The sequence below is a fragment of the Balaenoptera musculus genome, chromosome 14 (assembly GCF_009873245.2).
Source record: "Balaenoptera musculus isolate JJ_BM4_2016_0621 chromosome 14, mBalMus1.pri.v3, whole genome shotgun sequence".
NCBI lineage: Eukaryota > Metazoa > Chordata > Mammalia > Artiodactyla > Balaenopteridae > Balaenoptera > Balaenoptera musculus.
Genome location: NC_045798.1, coordinates 6,601,594 through 6,627,418, shown reverse-complemented (window position 1 = coordinate 6,627,418; position 25,825 = coordinate 6,601,594). Strand labels below are relative to the sequence as shown.

General features: G+C 40.8%; 1 protein-coding gene across 1 annotated transcript in view; it reads left to right on the top strand.

Annotated features, from left to right (window-relative positions):
* The window catches only part of DNAH10 (dynein axonemal heavy chain 10), a 148,041-nt gene that overhangs the window by 36,777 nt on the left and 85,439 nt on the right, over positions 1-25,825 (top strand). The window contains exons 17-28 of the mRNA XM_036874706.1: positions 5,201-5,365; positions 5,965-6,172; positions 8,323-8,479; positions 11,553-12,029; positions 12,128-12,286; positions 14,724-14,840; positions 14,924-15,026; positions 15,844-16,022; positions 18,821-19,032; positions 20,041-20,194; positions 22,071-22,304; positions 24,059-24,181. Of these exons, the coding sequence (XP_036730601.1) occupies positions 5,201-5,365; positions 5,965-6,172; positions 8,323-8,479; positions 11,553-12,029; positions 12,128-12,286; positions 14,724-14,840; positions 14,924-15,026; positions 15,844-16,022; positions 18,821-19,032; positions 20,041-20,194; positions 22,071-22,304; positions 24,059-24,181 (2,288 nt within the window). The remainder of the gene's footprint in view (positions 1-5,200; positions 5,366-5,964; positions 6,173-8,322; positions 8,480-11,552; positions 12,030-12,127; positions 12,287-14,723; positions 14,841-14,923; positions 15,027-15,843; positions 16,023-18,820; positions 19,033-20,040; positions 20,195-22,070; positions 22,305-24,058; positions 24,182-25,825) is intronic.

The window sequence follows — 25,825 nt, the reverse complement described above, 5'->3', positions numbered from 1 at the left end:
GCAGCCACTAGTCTGTTTTCTGTTTCTATAATTTTGTCATTTTAAGAGTGTTACATAAAATATCATATGACCCTTTTGGTGTTGGCTTTTCTCACCCAGCACAATTCTCTGGAGATTTTTCCAAGTTCTTGCCTGTTTCAACAGTTTGTTCCTTTTTATCAGTGAATAAAAAACAGTGTGGTATCAATGTTTGTTTCACCATTCACCTAGATACCCTAGAGAATATATAGGTTGTTTCCAGGTTTGACTATTATGAATATACATTTGTGCTATAGAATCACTTGTGTACAGGGTTTTATGTGAACATGAGTCTTCATTTCTCTGGGATAAATGCCCAGGGTTGTATGGTACTTGTGTGTTTAGTCTTCTTTTTTTTTTAATTAAAAAAAGTGAAGAATAGTTGATGTACAATGTTATATAAGTTATATATACAGTATAGTATACAGTATAGTGATTCACAATTTTTAAATGTTATACTCCATTTATAGTTATTATAAAATATTGGCTGTATTCCCTGTGTTGTAGAATGTATCCTTGTAGCTTATTTTATACATAATAGTTGGTACCTCTTAATCCCCTACCTATATTGCCCCTCCCCATTTCCCTATCCCTCTGGTAACTACTAGGTTGTTCTCTATATCTGTGAGTCTGATTCTTTTTTGTTATATTCATTAGTTGTTTGTTTAGTCTTTTTTTTTTAATGTCATAGTGTTGTCCAGAGTGGCTGTACCATTTTACATTCTCACCAGCAATATACATTTCACGATCTCTAGATCTTGGCCAGCCTTTGGTATTGTCACTATTTTTTAAAATTTAGCCATCTGATAGCTGTGTAATAATAGCTCATTGTGGTTTTGATTTGCATTTTTCTGTAATGGCTAATGATGTGTTTGTTTGCCTTTATATATCCTCTTTGGTGTAATGTCTTTTTTTGTTCTTTTGCCCATTTTTAAATTATATCACTTGCTTTTTTACTGTTGAGCTTTGCGAGTTCTTTATATATTGTAGATACTAGTCCTTTATTGGATATGTGGTTTGGAAATACTTTCTCCCACTCTGTAGCTTGTCTTTTCATTCTCCTAATAGCATCTTTTGCAGAGCTATTTTGATGAAGTCCAATTTATCAATTTTTCCTTTTATGGATCATGATTTTGGTGTCACGTCTAGGGACTCTTTGCCTAGCCCTAGATCCCAAAATTTTTCTAATTTTTCTAAATATTTTATAATTTTATGTTTTACAGTTAAGACTGTGATCAATCTTGATTTTTTTCTTTTTTTTTTTTTTTTTACAAAGTGAGAGACTTAAGTTGCGGTTCATTTGTTTTTCCAATTGTTGTAGCATTGTTTGTTGGAAAGGCTAACTTTTTCCATTAAATCACTTTTACACCTTTGTCAAAAACTAGTTGAGCATATTTGTATGGGTCTATTTCTGGATTCTCTATTCTGTTCCATTGATCTATGTGTCTGTCCCTCTGCCAGTATCACAGAACTTTGGAGCCTTAATTATTGTGGCTACATAGTAAGTCTTGAAATTGGGTAGACTGGTAACCACTGATCTTTTTATTGTCCCTATAGTTTTGCCTTTTCCAGAATGTCATATAATTAGAATCATACAGTGTGCAGCCTTTTCAGATTGGCTTCTTTCACTTAGCAATAAATTTTAAGGTTCCTCCATATAATTGTGCATTTCTTTTTATTACCAAATAATGTTCCATTGTGTGGATGTACTGTAGTTTATCTGTTCACCTGTTGAAGGACATCTTGGTTGCTTCCACATTTTGGCAATTATGAATAAAGCTGCTAAAAATGTTCATGTGCAGGTTTTTGTGTAGTAGTGATTTCTTTTCTTTGTTTTTCTTTTTTTGTTTGTTTTAAAATTACAGATTCAGTTTCCTTAATAGTTATAGGACTATTCAAGTGATTATTTCCTATTGGGTGAGTTGTGCAGCTTGTGCTTTTCAAAGAAGTGGTGCATTTCATCTAAGTTGTCAGATTTATTGTGCAGATTTGTTCTTATTGTTCCCTTATTATCTTTTTAAAGACTGTACATCTTTAGTGGTCCCTCCTATTTAATTCTGGATATGGTTAATTTGTGTCTTCTCTTTTTTTCTTTTCAGTCCTGCTAGAGATTAGTCAGTTTTACTGAAACTCTTTGTTTCATTGATTTTATCTGTTGTTTTTCTGTGTTTAATTTTACTGATTTCTGCTTATCTTTATTATTTCCGTCTGCTTGCTTTGGATTTATTTTACTCTTCTTTTTCAAGGTTCTTGACGTGGGAACTTAGATCATTGATTTGAAATCTTTCCTCTTTTCTAATGTATGCGTTTGGTGCTATTAATTTCCCTGTCAGCACTGCTTTAGCTGTGTCGCACAGATTCTGATAGTTGTATTTTAATTTTTATTCAATTAAGTGTATTTGAAAAATTTCCCTTGAGACTTCCTCCATGACTCATGGATTATTTAAAAGTGTGTTGTTTAGTTTCGAAGTGTTTGGAGATTTCCCCTGTTATCTTTCTGTCATTGTTTTGTAATTTGAGTCCACTGTGGTTGGAGAATATACTCAATATATAATTTCAATTCTTTTAAATTTGTTGAGGTTTGTTTTACAGCTCAGGATATAGTCTATCTTGTTTTATGTTCTGTGGCCACTTGAAAAGAATATGTATTCTACTTTGCTGAGTAGAATGTTCTATAAATGTTGATTAACGTTGTTGGTTCATGATGTCGTTGAGTTTTTCTATATCCTTGTTGATTTTCTGTCTAGTTGTTCTGTCAGTTACTGAGAGAGGAATGTTGACATGTCCAATTATAATCATGGATTTACCTATTTCTTTTATCAGGTCTATCATTTTTTACTTCACGTATTTTACAATTCTGTTGTTTTGATGCATGCAAGTTTAGGATTGCTATGTCTTCTTCTGAATTAAACCCTTTAATCATTAAATAATATTCAACTCTCTCTGATAATTTTCTTTGTTCTAAAGTCTACTTTACCTAATATTAATATATCCATTCTGGTTTTCCTTTGATTAATGTTTGCACAGTATATGTTTTTCCATCCTTTACTTTCAACTTGCCGATAGAATTGTATTTGAAATGAGTTTCTTGTAGACAGCATATAGTTGGGTCATGTTTTTAACCTACTCTGTCTTGGTGCATTTAGACCATTTACATTTCATGTAATTATTGATTTGTTAGGGCTCAAGTCTGTCAATTTTTTTGTTTTCTGCTTGTTCTTTTTGTTTCTCTGTTTTTCTTTTACTTGCCTTTCCATGGGCCACTGGAACATTTTCTATAATTCCATTTTGATTTATCTATAGCGTTCTTATAGCATTTTTTTAGTGGTTGCTCTAGGTTACATATACATAACATTACAGTTTACTGGTTTGAGTGAAGTATAGAAATCTATAGAATTTTTCCAGTTTGAATAAAGTATAGAAACCTTAACTCCCCTTACCCTCTCCCACTTATGATATAGTTATCTTAAATATTTCTTCTATATACATTTTGGACCACAACAGACAGTGTTACAATTTTTGCTGCAACCGTCAAATCTAAGTTAGGAAGCTCAAGAAAAGAAGGAAAAAACTATTGTATTTTCCTATATTTTTACCTACTGTGCTTGTTCTTCCTCCCTGATGTTCCCAGGGTCTTTCTCTTACTGGGTCCTTTCTATTTACAAAACTTCCTGTGGCCATCCTTTTAGCGTAGGTCTGCTGGTGACGTAATCGCCTAGTTTCCCTTCTGAGAATACCTTGGTTTCCCCTTTGTTACTGTCAGGTGGAAGTAGAAATCCAGGTTCCCTAGTCAGCCTTCACTGACAGTCGAGGGGAAGCTCCACATAACTGCTTGGAGGGGTGGGGGTCCCAGCCCCCCTGCAGTCTCTACTGACACTCTGGGGTGGCAGGGGGCAGTGCTCGTTGCTGGACTGTGGAGGTGAAAGTCCCATCTACCTCCATGGCCTCCTCTGATGCCACCACGGCAGGCATAAGGGGACAGGGGTTTGGGGCACCTCATTGCAACATTCTGAGGGTGGAAGTCTAGGCCCCCTCCACCTGGCCCTTCTGGCATGGGTGAGGGCAGGGTCACATTTTTATCTGTGGTGTTTGGCTGGAGCAGAGCAGTTATTGTCTAAAATTTTGTCTTGCTAGGGTGTCCCTTTCCTGGTCCCTTGGTCAGAGAAAACAGGATTTTCTTGAGGCTTTTTTTTGGTGCATGTGTGTCTGTACCCATGGGCACTTATGGGTCGCCGGCTCCTTCAGCTCCAGGTCTGGGATATAGATCCCAGGAAAAAGATCCCAGGGCCCTCATCACCACATCATTCCTCAGATCCTGGGGTCCCCACTGGTTGGCTATCTCTCCCCATTTCAGAGTCTTATGTTTGTTTTATGGCTAATGTGCAGGGTTCTTAGTTGTATTTAGCAGGAGTAATAAGGAAAAGTACATACTTCTTCTTCCTTTACTTTTAAGAATAAACAAGGCATTTATGTTATTATTTTTCCTTCTTCCTCTTTCCCTTCCCTTGCTCCAAATCTTCTCCCCTTTTTTCGTTGTCATTTCCTTTTCTCCCCTTCCTCCCTTCTCCTTTGTACAGAGAACATGTGTGTTTGGACTGTGGGTTCCAGCATGAAACCTCTGGATTAAAAGTCCAGCTCCTACCCATGTGACTCAACTTCTCGGAGGCTCCGTTTCCTCATCTCTAAAATGGGCATAATCTTAGTACCTGATTCATAGGGCTGTTGTAAGGATTCGATCATGTAATCAACATCTCATGCTTAAGGCATCGCCCAACTGATCATAAGTGCTTAACTCAGGTTTACTATTCACATTCTTGCTGTTTACTTTTCTAAGCAACAGGCCAGAGGGTTGCCTAACTGTAGGCAGGGTTGCATGTAGTGGAGGGTTTGTGTTGCCATGGCAATGAGAAGGCAAGAGGGTTGTGCCTCCTCTTTCTCCCCACCGTGCTTCAGATACGATGATGCTAAAAAGCAAACAGGAGAAATGTATCATTTGGTTGACCCTGAGCACCGGCTCCTGGTTCCGGTCCCCAGGGACCACGTGGATCTTTGTCACCTCAAAGACCCAAGGGCATGGAAGGAGCAGGATCCTTCCTGTGAAGGGATGTTGGCGGGAGGGGTATGGAAAGGAAGAGTTGAAAGCCAACTATCTTTCTTTTGTTCTTTCTCTTTTTCTCCGAAGGTATTGCTGACTACATAACCCGGTGCAAACAGGCCATTGGGAAATTTGAGTCCCTCGTCCACCAGATTCATAAGAATGCAGATGACATTTCTTCCAGACTTACCTTAATAGAATCCATAAATCTCTTTAAGTATCCAGCACCTAAAAGTGAGGAAGAACTCCCAGGTAGATCTGACTTCTTGTTTCTTTGATTATGGAAGGAATGGAAAAACCTCTTGGGCATGATTGTGCACACACACTCACACACAGTTTATTCCACAAATGGAATAAAACCATGCCTCATGATCTCAGGCATTTACTTGAAAAGATCATGGGTAATTCTTACTTTTTGCCGTGTTTTATGTATTGCTTACATAGTTTTACAAATTCCTAAGTCTGTGAAAATCAATAGTACTTTTGTCAATAACTTTGTAACAGTACGGTGAACTGTGTTTTATGGGCTCACATTTACTTGTTCAAACGGGGTATTTTAAGCTGTCTTGGACTAGTCAACAAGGAATTCAGGATTAGTTAACAAGCAATTCAAGACAAGCAAGATTGCCCAAAGGCAAAGTATGCACAAGTGGTGTTCATTCCCATGTTGTCATGTATTTTTTGCTTTGGATGTGTCTTGCTTCGGGTGGTGTTGATTTATTTTCTGCTTTTGGTCAAGATTGGAGGCTGCTTTCGTATTTGCAAGATATACAGCTAACGTTTGGGTTGCTTCTTGAGTAATGTCCCTTCCCGTGTTTGTGAAGAGCTGTAACAGGTGTCTTCCACTGCAGGCATGAAGGAATTCTTTGAGCACATTGAACGAGAAAGGGCCAAAGATGTGGACCACATGGTCAGGTGGTATCTTGCCATTGGGCCTCTACTGACCAAAGTCGAGGGGCTGGTTATCCAGACCAACACGGGCAAGGCCCCCAAGCTGGCCTCCTACTACAAATACTGGGAAAATAGAATTTATGAGGTCTTGACAAAGCTCATCCTGAAGTAAGTTAATGTTCATATTGCATGTTTTAAAGACAGTGTGCATAGATTGAAATATCTTACACATATGAATAGTTAAAGAGGAGCCACAAGGTACAGAATAAAAATCAGCTGGACAGTAAGTCTGCTTTCTGGCCTAAGGGCACTCATAAGATGGAAGGCTGACTTCCTATTTTGGCTCATGTTCTTTTTTTTTTCAGTTGACACTCAATATTTATTAAATGTGAAAGTTACAGATAAAATTTAAAACCGTATTTGAAAAAAGAGAACTGTATGTGATATATATATCAGACCTCTGATAGGGAGAATTTTCTATTCTGGAAGAAAAGGAAGAAATCATAAGAGAAGAGATGGACAGACGTTGGATGCAAAAATTTTAAATGTTTTTTCACAAAATAAAAGGATAGAATTGGAAAAGAATTTACAGCAAATGTGCTTTTATGCATTAACTTATGGAAATACTTTTGTAATATAATGAGAAAAGTGACTACACTACAAGAGGCACAATGAGATTTTTCACAAAAATGAATTACAACTATCAAAAAATTTAGAAATTGATCCTTGTGAGTAATCATAGAAATGAATGATAAAACAACTATTAAATTAACAAATAACTTTAAAAAAATTTATTTATTTTATTTTTTTATTTTTGGCTGTGTTGGGTCTTCGTTGCTGCGCGTGGGCCTTCTCTAGTTGCGGTGAGCGGGGACTACTCTTCATTGCAGTGTGCGGGCTTCTCATTGCGGGGGCTTCTCTTGTTGCAGAGCATGGGCTCTAGGCACGCGGGCTTCAGTAGTTGTGGCGCACGGGCTTAGTTGCTCTGCGGCATGTGGGATCCTCCCTGACCAGGGCTCGAACCCGTGTCCCCTACATTGGCAGGTGGATTCTTAACTGTTGCACCACCAGGGAAGTCCCCTGGATGTAGTTTGACAAACTTCACTTCATTGATCCTTTAAATAAATCTGTTTTCTACATATTTCATTTGCTTTTTAATGTTGCTTCTAACTTTGACTCTTAAAGCAGCCACTTAGGAATTCCCGGGCGGTCGAGTGGTTAGGACTCCGTGCTTTCACTGCCAAGGGCCCGGGGTTCGATTCCTGGCTGGGGAACTAAGATCCCACAAGCCGCCTGGCACAGCCAAAAAAAAAAAAAAGCAGCCCCTCATATAGGGCTACCTCCTGAGTTTTCTCTTTCTAATACACTATGTTTTCCCTTGATCCATTCATCCATTTACCCATCAATCCATCTATTCACTCATTCATTCATTCCAAGGTTTATTAGAGCCTGGACTGGACCAGATAAAGCCCCTATTTTTCTGGAGCTTCTCCATCCTCATAGGAGAGAGATGCAAGACTCAAGGAAATAAATATTCTCTGTGAAAGAAATAAAGCAGAATAATGTTCCGGGGAGAGACTGGAAGGGCTGTTGTGATTGGTTGGTCAAGAAAGGCCACGGAGAGGCCACGTTTTAGCCGAGCCCTGAAGATAATAAGGAGCAAGCTGGAAGGGGAGGAGCTTTCTGGGAGAAGACAAAGGCCAGTGTAAAGACCTGGAGGCCACGTGGGAGGAACAGAAGGAAGGAATAAAGAGAGTGAAGGGAGCGGGTAGGAGAAGAAGCTGAGCAGGCAGGGTCCACATCATGAAGAGCCTGGCAGGAGCTGGCATTTATCCTCAGAGACAGAAGAGTTGCATGTTTTATACACTCTCTCTGGCTGTAGGGATTACTGAATTGGGGTGGGGGTGGGGGGAAGAGGGAGACCGGTTTGCAGGCTAATGAAGTGTCCATCCCTGTGTTGTCCCTGATTTAATCCTGGAAAGGACAGAGTCTGGTGGGCCAGGTGGAGGGGGGACATGAGTGTTCATTTTTCCTGAACCAGAGTCAAACAGCTTTTGGAGTTCCCATTACTAAGTATCTTCCAACTAATAGGTATTCTAACTTCCCCAAAGTAGAAATGAACTATTTGTAAAATTTGGGCCATAAAAAGGGTATATAATGAAACTCACCCCACACTGTCCATTACAGCCGTAGAATGTGTTATTCCTTGTCACAGGCTTTTTACAGGTGGCGGCTGGGACTCTAGTAGCCATTTTCACCCGCTGTCAGATATCTTTCACGCTGCTGAGTACTGAGTCTGTTTTATTAACCCCTCCTAGGAATTTGCAGTCTTTTAATTCTTTAATCCTTGGAAACGTCCCTTTGTTCCAAACGGAAACCATTTTGACGGCGCCCGAGATCATCCTGCACCCCAGCGCAAGCGAGATTGACAAAATGTGCGTCTACTGTGTTCGAAATTGTGTGGAGATGACCAAGGTAGGGACGGAACTGTGTGTAGTTTCCCGGTTGACCCCTTGTCACAGAGGGCTGGGCCTGCCAGCTGCGGACAGCAGGTGGCCCAGGAGGTCAAGAGCACAGGCTCCACCGTGTCCTTTGTCCAGACCGTTTTCGTCTCTTCCTGGCTCCTCCTCTGTAAATCTCTGAAGTTTGGGGGTGTCCCAAGGCTCGATGCCGGCTCCCTTCTCACCTCTCTTTGTCTTCTTTGTGCATCCTCACGACCGGTCCCATGGCCGTTATTACCAACCCTATGGAGGCAAGCCCGCCGCATTTCCATCTCCAACCCAGAATTCTCTACTACACAACACATGTTTCTCGTCGCCTACCGGCTGTCTCCCCTTGAACCTTAGACTTGGCGAGTCCAAGATGGAATTCTTGGCTTTCCAACATGCAGCCTGGTCCTGCCCCCGTTTTCCCTACTTCAGGCAGCGGTGCCAACATCCACCCAAGTGGTTGAGTCGAAACCCTGGGAGCCATCCTTGATCCCTCTTTTCTCCCATCCACCCATATCCAGCCCGTCGGTAAGTCTGGTTGACTCGCTCCCCCAAACACGCCTCTGATCTCCCCTCTTCTCTCCTTTTCCACGTTACCAGTCCATCCCAAGTTCATCGTCCCTCACCTGGACTATTGCAGTAATGTTTCCACAGGTGGTCAGGATTATCCTTTAAAAACATGAATCGTTTCATGTTATCCCTGTATAAAAGCCCCCGATGACTTCATGTTGCACTTAGAACATAATCCAAACTCCTCATTCTGGTCTATGAGCCCCTCTGCAATCTAGCACCTGCCTGCCTTTCTGATCAGCTGCTACCTGTACACACCCCACTGTGCCCCAGCCTAATGCACCTCCAGCAGGTAACACCACTTCCTCCTTGAAATGGTGGCACTCCTGTTCCCTCTGCCTGGAACCTTCTGCCCCCCCGGACCTTGACTTGCTGGCTCCTTCGGGTCCTTCTCTGTTACATCACCCTACTCCATCTTCTTCCTAGCCCGTATCACTATCTGACCTTTTCTTATTTATTTACTTGCTCGTTCATGCTTTGACTAGCTCATGCCACTAGAATGCAGGTTCCTCGACACCATGAACTTTGTGTGTCTGTTCACTCTGGAACCCCCAGCACCTCGCACAGCTCCTAGCACATAATTGGCACTCAGTCAGTGCTTGTCAAATGAGTGTCGGTTGGCAAATAACCCAAAGTTTACGTCTTACCAACATTGGGAAAATAGGGCCATCTTTGTGGATAAGAGATGTCACACCCCCTCAAGACACTAATATCTTTCTTTTCACTTGGTTTGTTCAGAAAGTCAAACATATCTCAGGCGTTTAAAAAAAATTTTTTTTTAATTAATTAATTTATTTATTTTTGGCTGCATTGGGTCTTCGTTGCTGTGCGTGGGCTTTTCTCTAGTTGCGGTGAGCGGGGGCTACTCTTCATTGCGGTGTGTGGGCTTCTCATTGCGGTGGCTTCTCTTGTTGCGGAGCACGGCCTCTAGGCACGCGGGCTTCAGTAGTTGTGGCACGTGGGCTCAGTAGTTGTGGCTCGTGGGCTATAGAGCGCAGGCTCAGTAGTTGTGGCGCACAGGCTTAGTTGCTCCACGGCATGTGGGATATTCCTGGACCAGGGCTCGAACCCGTGTCCCCTGCATTGGCAGGCAGATTGTTAACCACTGCACCACCAGGGAAGCCCTCAGGCATGTTTTTTAGCATAAAACTAAGTGTAGATATTAAAAATAGGGAATTTCATTTCACTGTACTTGGAAATTAATGAATAAATTGCACATGTTTTATAATCTATGCAAATAGGTCATTTATTAAACCTTGGTCATATAAATTCTCTTAACTTTTAGGTGTTACATTACCAAGTCTTTGAACAGGAAAACAAAACAATTTCCAAGGGGTAAATAAATAGGAAAGACTCTTTGTGAAACATTATGGATATTAATCATAGTTTTTCATGCCAATTTGTTCCCACCCCCGCCATAGATGGGTTTGAGGCTTTGTGGTGAAGACTGTTATTTTATCTTCATAACTGCTTTCTTTTATTTATTTTTATTATATTTTTACCAACGCTTGTTTTAAATGAAAATAATTTTTACCTATCCTCTTGGAAAGTGTTGGAAATGCCTTTCATTAACAAAAATCTCTGCAAATAAACACTTATGGCGAGGTGACTTAAGTTGGCTTGACTGCACTATTTGAGCTTCAGGATTCATATTTCATGACTGAAAACAATGAGCAAAAGTTTTAAACTAGGATCAAATTACCTCATCTATTAAGTGGAAATGATAATACAATCCATGTTCTAGAGTGGGTTGGGAGAATTAAATGGCATAACATGTAAAGCACTTAACACAGTACTTGGCAATTAGCTCTAAATAAACGTTAGCTATCAGCTTGGGTATTAGTATTACAGTGAGCTGTAGAGTTAGTAGTTGTTGTTATTCCCATTCTACAGGTGGCCAGACTATGGTTCAGAGATGTTATGTATAACCACCCATGGTTTGCTTGAAAGAAGAGGGGCTCTTGACTATACAGCAGGGAGACGTCCAATGACAGATTTGTTCTGGGACACTGGAAACTAATGTTGTTTTATACATCTGAACTTGGCTGTGCTCAAGCACATGTCTGATGATTGGCTGGCTGTTGGCTGGGGGGCCCTGGTTCTCCTGGATCTCCATCATCTCGTAGGCTAGCTGAAGCTCGTGCATCTGGTGGCTGCAAGGTTTCAAGAGCATGAGAGTAGAAGCTGCTGGGCTACTTGAGCCCCAGGCTTGGACCTTGCATAATGCCACTTCCCCTATCTGTTGGTCAAGTCATAGGCTAGCCCAGAGCGGGAAAATAGGTACTCCCGATAGACCATTTTGTCAACAGACAGAATCTCCTGATGGGAGGAACAAAGGATTGTGGTGATTTTTTGCAACCTAGCACAGCTTATCAATAATAAAGTGATATCCCTTACTAGCAAGACTTATTACTGAACATGATATGTCCATAGGAAGCAAAATAGATACTAAAGGACTGTCTCTTTTCCCCCAATTCCTATTTTGTCAGAATTTTGTTCGCTGGATGAATGGCAGCTGCATAGAATGCCCCCCTCAGAAGGGAGAGGAAGAAGAACTTGTTATAATCAGCTTTTACAGTGATATTTCTCAGAACCCTCAGATAATTGAGCAGGCCGTTATGATCCCCCAAAACGTCCACAGGATTCTGATCAATCTTATGAAGTACCTGCAGAAATGGAAGCGGTACCGACCGCTCTGGAAACTGGACAAAGCCATTGTGATGGAGAAGTTTGCTGCCAAGAAGCCCCCTTGTGTTGCCTATGACGAGAAGTTGCAGTTCTATTCCAGGATCGCCTCTGAAGTGATGCATCACCCCTTGGTCAAGGATGAGCACTGCATCCGCCTTCAGCTCGGACCCCTGGCGAACACCGTGCAGGAAAACGCCAAGTCCTGGGTGGTTTCACTTGGGAAGCTCCTCAATGAGTCAGCCAGAGAGGAGCTCCATAATCTGCACGAAGAGATAGAGGTAGTGGGGCCCCGGGTTTCATGGTCGTCAGGGCTTCATTCGGTGCTGTATTTTTTTCCCCATGCTTATTTAGTGTCCCTTTGAACTCTCTTTTATAGTTCCTGACCAAAAACCTGAAGAAGAGCCCCAGTACCCTTGAAGATCTCAAGTTTGTCCTTGCAACAATCGCAGAAATTAGAAGTAAATCTTTAGTGATGGAACTAAGATACCGGGATGTCCAGGAGAGGTACCGCACCATGGCGATGTACAGTCTGTTTGTAAGTGAACTCTTTCCTTTTCTCCCTCCCTCCCTCCCTCCCTCCCTCCCTCTCTTCCTTCCTTCCTTTGTGTGTTTTTGTTTTTATTTATTTATTTATTTATATTTTAATTTTTTTGGCTGCGCTGTGTGACATGTGGGATCTTAGTTCCCTGACCAGGGATCGAACCTGTGCTCCCTGCAGTGGAAGCGCGTAGTCCTCACCACTGGACTGCCAGGGAAGTTCCTATTTTATTTTATTTTTTAAAAACACAACATGATTATATTTTAACACACAACCAAAATACAAAATACCATATTAAATTGATGGCAGTAAAATATGGTATTTCATTTGCATTGCATGACAAATGGTTAACATCCTTAGTCATAAATGAGTTCTTACAAACCAGTGACAAAGACATTGATATACCAAGGGAAATGGAAAAAAAAAAAAAACGGAAGAAAATGAAATAACACAAGTGACTAGTAAGGATTAAGCATCTATGAAGATGACTGAGCTGAACAATAACAGAAGAAAAGCAATTTCTTTGTAATATCGTATTACCAAAGATTAAAAATCTAACATTTATACAGTTTTAGGAAACAGACCCACATAAACACTGGGGGACAAGATTGATGAGGTCCCATCTATATATTAATAGTAGGGGAAATCTAGTTTGAACTCAAACTATAAGTTTTGGATAGCCTTAGTCCTAGCAGTTCCAATTCATTGGAATTATTTCAATAAATTAGTTGGATAAATTTACAATTTATATATAAACCAGGTTTACTGCATAGAAAATTTGTAGTATATAGACCCACCAAAAATGACTTGCATATTAATTTGTTTCCCAATACACCCAAAAGGATGTGCACAAAATTTCCTTAATAGTTGTTTTTATTTTATTTTAAGTGAACTCTTTTCTTAAGCTTTTTATGGTTGGGTTGAATTCTAAGGCCCTTTTCAGAAAGGCTTCTCAAATATACAATAAAGCCAATTGTTTATGACTTTAAGTAATAAAATTTGAATGTAAAGCATGGTTATTTAGAATAATGACAACTTAGAGATTATTTCTCGATCTTGCATGGCTCAAATAGTGTTTTTTGTAGACTGGTCTGTAACTGCACACTGTTTTGGTTTTCCCTCTTTCTTTTCTTTCTTTCTTTCTTTTTTTTTGATGTTAATTTTCTTTTATAAATAAATGGCTGTTGCAAAAATGATAAGGGGGAAGAAGAGGGATAAGACGATAAAAGAAACTGGTAGAAGATAATAATTCAATTGTCTTTATTTAGGGTTGTTAAGTGTGTGTTTCAAAGACCTTTAGAAAGTCCGTGGATGAGTTTGAGGGTGTCTGGGATCTCCTTGAAATTGTATGCAAAATTCTGCGTGCTCTGCATCACATAATACCTAGAAAAGAATCCACTGGAGAAACAAAGTAGAAGGGAGAAACAAAGAGCTGTTATAAGCCTGCATTTGCATAAAATTTGTATTTCAGCATTTACATTGCTTGAGTGCTTTAATCACCTTCAACTGAGCATTAGCCTTGGCTGAAAGCTAGAGATCCTCTCATCAGAAAATGCATAGTAGTAACAATCATTTTGTAGTGTATAGAAATAATGAATCCCTATGTTGTGCACCTGGAATTAACATAGTATTGTCAATTATACGTCAATAAAAAAATAATAAAAATGAAAAAAAGAGAAACTTTTCCTTAAAAACTATCTGTTTACCCTGAGATACAGTTTATATAACAAGGGCACGTTATTTACACTGTATTTACATGTTTTCAGAATAATAAATTAGCTCTCTAGCATCCTCCAAAGATAAAAAGAAAAATGCACAGTATGCAAAATTTATATTTTTATAATTAAAATAAAGTCAAAATTTTCAGTTCTGTCTTTTGTTTTCTTTATCAAGTAACATTATTTAGAATTCTATGTCTTAGAACTCCATTACTGTCTGCTTATACTGTCTGTGTATCTCTTGGTTTCCTTCAAGTCATTTGTATCCTTATTGTCCTATTATTTCTGATTGAGTTCTGGACATCGTATATGAAAAATTGTAGGGAGAATTGGAGGCTCCAGATGATGTTATGTTTCATCATAGGTGATTTATTTCTGCTTATGACAACACAGCTGGGTGTGTTAACAGGTCAAGATAACCTTATTTTAATCAGAGATGAGGTTGATTTGAAACTCGGTTTTACTTTATGAAGGGCTTATCTCTCTAGGTTATTTCTCTCTCTTTCTGCCTATGTTATCTATCTCTTTTAAAAAATTATTTTCTCCTGATTTTATTTTTATTATAAATATCTAATTTGTATAATTCAACCAGCATTTGTTCAAATGACCTAGCCTGCCATTACGCAGAAGCAGAAGTCCTGGAAAGCAGAAGCTTTGACCAGAAATTTCATTTCCAAACTGCTGATGATTTATTGTTTGTTCTTTTTTTTTTTTAGCCTTCCGATGCAGAGAAAGAACTGGTTGACAAGATTGAGAGCATGTGGTCAAATCTGTTTAATGACGCATTGAATGTGGAGCATACTCTGGGAGGCATAAAGAGAACGTTCACAGAGGTACCTTGCAACGCTTTACTTTCCGAGTAAAGATGTTGAAAAATATCCAATGGGCTAAACTAACGCAACCCTGCTTTTCTCAGATCACTCGAGGTGAAATATTAAACTACAGACAGCAGATAGAGGGCTTTGCAAGACGTTTTTATCATGAAGGCCCTGGTTCTGTTGGTGAAGATCTTGATAGAGGTAAGGGTATTCACGTTGGTCTTACTGAGGCATTTGAATGTGTTTTGCTTAAGAATTTTATGGGAAGATGGGATGGAGCAGTGGTGTGTAACCTTGCCTGTACACTGGGTTCCTCTGGGGATCTCTAAAAACCACTTCTGCCTGGGCACCAGGTCCACAGAGTTGATTCCACTGGTCTGGAGAGTGGTCTGGACTTCAAGGTTTTTAAAAGCTCCCGTGGAGATTCTAATCTGCAGGCCAAGCTGAGACCACTTAGAGCGAGAACACTCAGGAGACAGAACTTTCTAGCTGGAGGAGCTTGCACATGTAACTGGCCCTGTGGTTTTAGTTAGAATGATGGCAAGATAAAGTCTGGTCATTCTAAATTTGTCTTCCCAGTTGGCCTCTATGGATGAGATGATAGTTTTGCATATTGTTCATGATTTCTTATTCAATTTTGTATACCTTAAAATTGTGTGTATTCCAAACGAACTTATTTATAAAACAGAAACAGACTCACAGACTTCAAAAACAAACTTATGGTTACCAAAGGGGAAAGTTGGAGGGGGGAGGGATAAATTAGAAATTTGGGATTATACACACTACTATAAATAAAATAGATAATCAAGGACCTACTGTATAGCACAGGGAATTCTACTCAATACTCTGTAATAATCTATATGGGAAAAGAATCTGAAAAAGAATAGATATATGTATAACTGAATCACTTTGCTGTGCACTGAAGCGAACACAACATTGTAAATCAACTCTACTCCAATATGAAATAAAAATTAAATTAAAAAAATTGTATGCATTCATTTATCTGCTTATTTACTAGGAGTAGACCTTTTAGCCACTTTTGAAAAAGAGCTGATGAGACACGAAAAGAACCGTCAGGAGTTGGCTAACGCTGAGAAGCTTTTCGATCTTCCGGTTACGCTGTACCCAGAGCTGCTGGAAGTGCAGAAGGAAATGAGCAGGCTGAAGACCATTTACGAGCTCTATGAAGGACTGAAGGTAAGCGTCCACCCACAGACTGGGTCTCGCTCGAGGGAATGCAACTCAGCGGACTTTGAGGCCGCAATCATACAGAGCCTGGGACAGATTTCATAGAAACTCTCCCTTTGGCTCTTGGGAGGAGGTCATGGGGAGTGACTGCTAATGGGGTTTCCATTTGGGGTGTGGAGAGAGTTCTGGAACCCGATGGAGATGAGGCTGCCTAGCATTCTGAATGTCCTGGTTGCCACTGTACATGTTCCTGGCAGAAAGCAGGTCAGTGGTTGACTAGGGGTGCGGTGGAAGGAGAAGGGTGGGAGGGCGTGATTACAGAGAGGCAGGAGGAGACCGTCGAGGGTGATGGTGATGGATACATTCCTTATCTCGACTGAGGTGATGGTCTCACGGTATGCGCACATGTCAAAACTTACCCAGCTGTACACTTGACATATGTGCAGCTTACTGTATACCCGTGAACCCTCCATAAAGCTTAGGAAAAACAGAGAGAAAGGGAAGAGAGGCATTAGAAACGCCAAGTGTAGATGACTTTTCCAGTGAGTCTTGTTTCGGAGGGAAGCAGGGAGATGAGGAGTGATGGGTGGAGGGGACGTGGGGTCGGGATACATTTCTCTTAAGGTGGGAGAAATTGCAACGTGAGTTTGTATACTGATAAGAGTGATCCAGTAAGGAGGGGACGCAGGTAATAGGAGGGAGAAGGGAGTCTTCATGTCTGGTGTCCTTGAGTAGGTGGGACAGGGATGGGATCAAGAGGTGGCCTCAAATAAGAGGCAGACTCATCAACCGTCATATGGGGAGGACAGAGCCTACGCACAGAGACGCTTCTAGCGGGAGATGTTGAACGTTCTGTTCTGATCGCGTCCGTTTCCCCAGGGTTGTGCACAGCAAGGTCATCAGCAGAGGGGACCGTGGGCGGGGATGCTGGCTGGTTAAGGATGGTGGAGTGGGGGTGAAATGACCCTCTAGAAGAATGGGGAGCAAGAGGGCCAAGGAGATGTGGGGTGACCGATGGTGCCCACACGGTCCTGGATTTCGACTGAGGCCGTGGGCAAGGTTGAGTTTTGAGCAATCCTGGTTGGCTGCCCGGGTGTAGGTGTTGGGTCCTGATAAACGTGGGGTTGTGGGCTTAACCATAGTTGTGGTTTTAACAGATGCGCTCGGTGGAGAGAGTGTCAGGCAAAGGCATGGAGGGTGGATGAAGGAAAGGCGTTATTATAATGACTGACTGGTTGTATATTTAGGGGTAGAAACTCCAAGAAGTACTTTAATTTCTTTATGATTTCTTTCTAATTTGTTTCTCATTAAATTTTTGCAAAAAGGAGGTAATGAATCATGGGAGTCATCTCAAAATAATCCAAAAAACGGTTGGAGCTTTTAATATCTTTCTAGAAGGCAAGAAAAGAAGAGAAACGAAAAAATGTAAATACATCATATGTAGTGCCATTTACACTTTAAAAAATTATCATACACGGGACTTCCCTGGTGGTCCAGTAGTAAAGAATCCGCCTTCCAATGCAGAGGACGTGGGCCATATTCCTGGTTGGGGAACTAGGTTCCCACATGCCGCGGGGCAACTAAGCCCGTGCGCCACAACTGCTGAGCTCACGCACCTCAACTAGAGAGCCTGTGCGCCACCACTACAGAGCCCACGCACTCTGGAGCCCATGCGCCACAACTAGAGAGAGAAAAAAACCCGCACACACAACTAGAGAGAAGCCCGCGCCCTGCAACGAAGAGCCCAAGTGCCCGCGCATCACAATGAAAGATCCCGCATGCCTCAACAAAGATCCTGTGCACCGCAACTAAGACCCGATGCAGCCAAAAAAAAAAGAAAAAAATTTTTCATACACATATTTCATCAATTAACATAATTTCCTGTCAAATATATTTCATGACTCAAGCAACTCTGTCAAGCCTGGATGTCACAGGTTGCAAATGCCAACTCTACAACATGGTAAATTTTACACAAGATTGTACTGTTTACATTAAATCTCAGGGAGCTGGAACACAAAGTCTTTTCTTTATGATAACCAAGCAGGATTATCTAAATTGTAGGTATTTTGTAACCTTAGCTTCTCTTATCAGAAAAGGACAGCGTGGGCTTCCCTGGTGGCACAGTGGTTGAGAGTCTGCCTGCCAATGCAGGGGACATGGGTTCGAGCCCTGGTCTGGGAAGATCCCACATGCCGCGGAGCAACTAGGCCTGTGCGCCACAACTACTGAGCCTGCGCGTCTGGAGCCTGTGCTCTGCAACAAGAGAGGCCGCGATAGTGAGAGGCCCGCGCACCGCGATGAAGAGTGGCCCCCGCTTGCCACAACTGGAGAAAGCCCTCGCACAGAAACGAAGGCCCAACACAGCCATAAATTAAAATAAATAAATAAATAAATGAAACTTAAAAAAAAAAGAGTCAATTTGGAAAAAAAAAAAAAGAAAAGGACAGCGCCTGAATGAAGTACATATTTAAGACCCAAGTGACTCCCTGATTTAAAAATACCTGTTTCTGACATCCTGCTTATTCCTTTTCCCTGAAGGAAAGGAAAACATGTTTTTGGATCCTACATATCCTCGGATACAGCATTATTTTTGTGAGGGCTTAAAAAAGTTGGAATGTTCTGTTTGTGTTTTAGAGCCTTGGAATCAATCTTTCTTTTGTGAATTTGAGGTTGTTGTGGGGAGATGGGTGATGATATTTGGAGAGAAGTGAGCATGACCAAGGGTTAAGAATGCGCTCTCCCGGTCAAGCCACCTTCAAGTTTCCAAAGGGGTCTTGTTGATGGGACTATTTCTTGCCCATTTCTAGGTTGCAAAGGAAGAATGGTCTCAGACGCTCTGGATCAACCTAAATGTTCAGTTTCTCCAGGAAGGAATTGAAAGTTTTCTCAGGTCCCTCAGAAAGCTGCCCCGGCAGGTCCGAAATTTATCAGTGGCCTACCATTTGGAAGCAAAAATGAAGGCATTCAAAGACTCGATTCCTTTACTTCTTGACTTGAAGCACGAGGCTTTAAGAGACAGGTTTGTGGGAGGCGCTTTTACTTTAAAATATGTCTTTGCTTAGCTCTGATGACGAAGGACAGGATTCCAACAGCAACACAGGGCTAGAAATATGCAAGTAATATTTCTGTAATATCGCTTCTATGTAAAGTTTCCATTAAATTATCAACCACAAGGATTCTTCTGTATCAACTCCTGCACTAGACCTGGGACTAGAGAGAGAAAAAATGGTAGATTCTCCTTTCTGACCATCTCTGTGCACAACAAAAATCAGTGATTCTACGATTACTGCTTGTATGCTGGGCACCTGGCATTCTGCTGGTCCAGCGCCATGTTTAGCTGCCTTATTGCATTCATCCCATATACATGGGACCATAAAAGTGGGCAAATGTGAACCTTCAAAGGAGGAGCAGTGCTGCTTGGTGCTGTGTCTGACCTGTTCCCCCTTCTTAACTTTATCACTCTGCGTTTTTTTTCATAGTGCTCGAAACAGTGTGTGGTTATTTAATTTATAGATTTGTTTTATCGGTCACTGACTGTCTCCCCAAGTCGCTGGTAGTGTTCCCCAGGGCAGGGGCCTTGCCTCTGAGTCACTGTGAACCCCCAGCAGCCAGCCCACTGCCTGCACAGAGTTAGTGCTTGCTGAATGTTTATCCAACACACGAGTGCTCGTAATTTGCACCAGGGTCTCAGACAGGCTGAGTGATCCGAGAGAGGTTGGGATCACCCGTGTAGAGACCGTGCAGAAGCAGTTACCAACAAACGAAAAGTTGGGTATTTTCTTAGGTGGTAGTGAAGACTAACCATCTAAGAAAATATCTTCTAGATGTTGTTTCCTGGGTTTCATTCCGGCAGCCAGTGGGATCTTGGAAAACTTTGGACAGATAATTCCAGTGATGTCCTCGTATTTCCGAATTCCATTACAAGAAGTGTTTATAATGGGATTTTATCCTGTGGTTAAAGAGGGAATAATTGAATCCATCACTAAACTCAGCAGACAGAAAGATTTTAATGTGGATGCACCTTTAGGCATTGGAAAGAGCTTATGGAGAAAACAGGCGTGATGTTTGAAATGACTGAAACATTCACCTTGGAAAACATGTTTGCTATGGAGCTTCACACACACACAGATGTTCTCAACGAGATTGTGACGTCGGCCATCAAGGAGATAGCCATTGAGAAGGTAGGACTATTTTTAGTTGTAAAACGGTACAGAAAAAATAGAGAATTTTTTTTTTTAATTCAGAGAGAAGACCCGTTTGCTCTGATACCTGTTATGTTTGAGCAAGAAAGAATGATCTGTTCTAGAAATAGAATTTCTGCCCCAGTTAAATGTTTTAGTTCTTAATTATAGTTTCACTCCTGACTTATTTATTAAAGAAATAATGGGTGTTCCAGGTAGAAAACTGAGAAAATAAACAAATCATTCATAATTCTACCACCTGAAGATAAATTATCTTTATTATTTTTTATTATTTTTATTTTATTATTATTATTATTATTTAAAAAAATATTTAATTTTTTGGCTGTGTGGGCTCTTAGTTGTGGCATGCAAGATCTTTAGTTGTGGCGTGTGGGCTCTTTGTTGCAGCATGCATGCGGGATCTAGTTCCCTGACCAGGGATCGAACCCGGGCCCCCCGCATTGGGAGCGCGGAGTCTTAACCCCTGGACCACCAGGGAGGTCCCTGAAGATAAATTATTAACATTTTAGGATATATCCTTTAACACTTTATTTATTTATTTTTTTAATAAGCTTTTAAAATTTTTATTTTATTTATTTATTTATTTTTGGCTGCATTGGGTCTTCGTTGCTGCGAGCGGGCTTTCTCTAGTTGCGGCGAGCGGGGGCTACTCTTCGTTGCGGTGCGCGGGCTTCTCATTGCTGTGGCTTCTCTTGTTGCAGAACACGGGCTCTAGGCGCACGGGCTTCAGTAGTTGTGGCATGCTGGCCTCAGCAGTTGTGGCTTGTGGGCTCCAGAATTCAGGCTCAGTAGTTGTGGCACACGGGCTTAGTTGCTCCGTGGCATGTGGGATCCTCCCGGACCAGGGATTGAACCCATGTCCCCTGCATTGGCAGGCAGATTCTTAACCACTGCTGCCACCAGGGAAGTCCCTCCTTTAACACTTTAAAATGCATATACAGGGAATTCTCTGGTGGCAGCAGTGGTTAGGGCTCCGCACTTCCACTGCAGGGGGCCCGGGTTTGATCCCTGCTCGGGGAACTAAGATCCCGCATGCCGCAGCGCGGCGCAACCAAAAAAAAAATGCATATACACATATGTACACATGTACACGTATATCCATGCATACACATACACACAGATGTATAAAATACATATACATGCACATCCACATACATGAGTAGTATGCCCATATACATACATGCCCACACATATATACACATAACATGCACCTATGTACATGTACATAAATACATATGTATCACACATACATATATGCACACATGTATACACAGACGCAATATACACATGCACATACATATACCCATAATATACTTACGTACATATGCACACATATACACCACCTATATATACACATACTTTTATATACACATATGCATAAATATTGACAGGGTGTTTTTGAAAATGTCATAAAAATAGGCATATTAATTTGTAATTTGATTTTTTTGCTTCACAGTAGAGTAAACAGAGGGGCAGGATCTCATGAGGATGTAGACTGGAGGCAGATTACAGAATTTAGACCCTGGTTCTGGCCCTCAGTAGCTGAGTGAATGTGGCAAGCCAACCCCGCTCTGAGCCCCAGTTTCCGCCTCTGTAAAGTGTGGGTAATAATAATCCCTCCCTCACTGAGGTGCTTTGAGGACTAAGGAGATCGTGAATGGCACGTGCTTACCTGTCGCAGAGCAAGTGCTCGGTAAATGATGACTAGGATTACCAGAATCTCTGCTTATTCGGAACACTGACTGGAACTCTGGGTTTGAGTTGATCCATGGCAAACTCAGGAAGTTGCTGTTGGGTTGGGGTTCTGTTTTTTCAATCCTTGTGCCTGAATCATTCTTTTCATATTCCTGGCCAGGCTGTGAAGGAAATCCTGGACACGTGGGAAAATATGAAATTTACCGTGGTCAAGTATTACAAAGGCACCCAGGAGCGAGGCTACGTCTTGGGGTCTGTTGATGATATTATCCAGTGCCTGGATGACAACACTTTCAACCTGCAAAGCATCTCAGGAAGCAGATTTGTGGGGCCTTTTCTGCAGACTGTTCACAAATGGGAGAAAACGCTTTCTCTAATAGGGGAAGTCATTGAGGTGAGGAAAAAGACACGCAAAAGATGGGAAGGAGCTGATTCATACCAGGAAGGAAACTTTGTGTGAGAATATTTTGTGCTCAGAAACTAATGATTCTCTTTCATACTTTTTCTGTCTTTGATTTATTTTGGGGGGAGGGATGATTAGAAGCATCAATCTGAGTTTTTATTTCAATGAATGCATTTTTAATTTCCACGATTCCTAATCAGTGCTTTTTCGTATGTCCTAATTCTTGTTTAATACTGTCCTGTTCTTGTTGCAAGAATGCTTTCACCTCTTGTATCACATTGAAGAATTTAAACATATTTAAAGCCCTTTTCTGATTTCCTTCTACTTTTCATTTTCTCAGGACAGAATCTCCCCCCGACTTTTTTTGTTTTTTTTTTTTTTTTGGTGACTCTCTTTCATGGTAGGGGGTTTTTCTCTGTGTGATTTTGATTTTTCTTATATTAGGGGGTTTAAGGCTTTCTTGCTTTGTGTCCAGACCTCTGTGAGCAACCCAGGCTCATTTCACCAGTTTTGTGTGGCTGCCTTCACAAGGCAACCGTGGCTGCCTACGGTTCTTCCCCAGACCGTAGGCAAGTGCCTTATACTTGCCACACCCTGAGCTTGGGGCGGGATGAAGCCAGGCCTGCTTCACTGGCTAGGAGTGTGGTCATGCAAGGGCTTCCGTCACTTGCTTTTTTAAATTTGTTTTTTGTCTATTACTTAAACTTCTTTTAAAACTTTTAATTTATTTTTGTAAATTGAAGTATAGTTGATTTACAATGCTGTGCCGATTTTCTATTACTTTTTATTAGTGGCATCTGTTAGCCTGGATATAGTACTGCTTTTTTTCTTTGTTAGGACAAAATTTTTTTAATTGACATGAAATTTATGTAACATACAATTACCCGTTTTACAATCCACAATTCAGTGGCGTTTAGTCCATTCACAATGTTGTGCAACCACCACCTCTATCTAGTTCCAGAACATTTTCATCATCTCTAAAGAAATTCCTGTACCCATTAAACAGCAATTACTCCTTACTTCCCCTCCCTCCAGCCTCTGACAACCATCAGTCTATTTTCTGTCTCTGTGAATTTACCTATTGTGGGTATTTCATATAAATGCAATCATATAGTATGTGGCCTTTGTGTCTGGCTTCTTTCACTTAGCGTCATATTTTCAAGGTTCATCTATGTTGTAGAATGTGTCAGTGCTTCATTCTTTTTTGTGGCTGAATCGTATTCCATTGTGTGGATGGACCACATTTTGTGTATCCCATTCACCTGTTGATGGACATTTGGGTTGTTTCCACCTTTTGGTTAATGAAATAGTGCTTCTGTAAGTGTTGGTGTACAACTACTTTTTGAGTCCCTGTTTTCAGTTCTTCTGGGTCTATGCCTAGGAATGGAATTGTGGGTCACGTAGTATTTGGGTCAGTTTTTGCTTGGGCTTCTGCACAGTTTGTCCTCTGGGTCACAGGGTTCCAACCCCTGCTCCCAACTAGAAGCTTCCTCCCTGTCCCAGGCTGGGGTGGAGAGTTTTCTTTTGCTTTTGAGTGTGGCTGTGTATTTTAGAATATTTAGCTATGCTTCCTCTATCATTCCTATATATTTGGAAAGGAGTGTATGCACTCACTCTGCCCTCTTGCCTGGAAAGTCTTTTGACCTGAGTTGGTTTAAATCTGTCCCGTGTTAAGGTGGGATTTTGCCATACACAGCTCGAGGTACCTGGGAACCTGTGTTGATGGTAACATTGTACATTTACAGGTTTGGATGTTGGTTCAGAGAAAATGGATGTACCTGGAAAGCATCTTTATCGGTGGAGATATCAGATCACAACTTCCAGATGAAGCAAAGAAGTTTGACAACATCGATAGAGTATTTAAAAGGGCAAGTGACTGGCTTCTATTTTAGTCTTGAAAGAAGAACAGTGATTTGAGATACTTTTACTTACATATTTGCATGTAGTATTTTGTCTATTAGCAGCTTCTCAATTTTTTCTATCATTGTATATGAACTTAATCTCTTCAGTAAAAATTTCTGTTTGATCTTAAGCCACTGGCCTGTGGCACTAGAAGGTTTTCATATTTATTTTTTATTATAAAAGTAGTACTTGTGGGACTTCCCTGGTGGTCCAGTGGCTGAGGCTCCGCGCTTCCACTTCAGGGAGCGTGGTTTCAATCCCTGGTCTGGGAACTAAGATCCCACATGACGCATGGCAAAAAAAAAAAAAAAGAAAAAATAGTACTTGTGTAAAAAGCTTGGAAAAATGTAGAAAAGCAGGGAAAAATGTATCTTCCATAGTTCCATCACCTTTAATATATATTTCTTTTATCTTTTTTCTATGTCTATGGGTTAAAAACACACTAATAAAGACATTTTGTATAATCCTATTTTATAATTTTCTCTTAATATTACAAGAAACATAGTTTATATTATGAAACTATCTGAGAAAATGTTTTAATGCCTTTATATGTTCTGGTGAGTGGCTTGACATTAATTTAGTTGATTATTGTCTAGTAACTGGACACCTTGTTTGAAGCAAAATTCTTTGCTTTCATAAATAATTTGCAGTTTGTGTCTAAAGTTTTTTCCATATTTAGGGTATCTTACGATAGATTGTTTACAAGTAAATTACCCATGAAAGACTATGCTCATTTTAAAGTCCTTCCAGAAAGGGTGGTACCAGTGGTCACTGCTGCTAGTAATTAGTGGGGTGAGGATTTTCACCCAGCCCACCTGACCTCAAAGCCCAGGTACTTTGCTACTCAGCGATGCTGTTGTATTCTCCAGCTACGGGCAGCCAGCTCACGTTTTGGATCTCTTTTGTCCGTTAGAGTTCATGATTTTTTTTCTTATCCATCTGCATAAGCTTTTTTTTTTTTTTTTTTTTTTTATACGTATACTTTTTTTTTTTAAGTTTATTTATTATTTATGGCTGTGTTGGGTCTTCGTTTCTGTGCGAGGGCTTTCTCTAGTTGCGGCAAGTGGGGGCCACTCTTCATCGCAGTGCACGGGCCTCTCATTATCGCGGCCTCTCTTGTTGTGGAGCACAGGCTCCAGATGCGCAGGCTCAGTAATTGTGGCTCACGGGCCTAGTCGCTCCGCGGCATGTGGGATCTTCCCAGACCAGGGCTCGAACCTGTGTCCCCTGCACTAGCAGGCAGACTCTCAACCACTGCGCCACCAGGGAAGCCCAAGCTTTTTTTTAAACTTAAAAAAATTACACAACAGATACCTATTCATTATAGAAGGACTTAGACATTATAAAAAAGCAAAAAAAAAGAAAGAAAGAAAAAGAAAGGAAAAAATAGCTACAATCGCATGCCCAAGATAACCATTTCAATAGTTCAACATGTATCTTTCCAGAATCTGTTAATTCCTATGTAAACATATCAATAAATATGTAATTATTCTATGAAATAGGATCATTCTTTTTTTAAAATTTTTTTTAAAATTTATTTATTATTTTTATTTTTGGCTGTGTTGGGTCTTCGTTTCTGTGTGAGGGCTTTCTCCAGTTGTGGCGAGTGG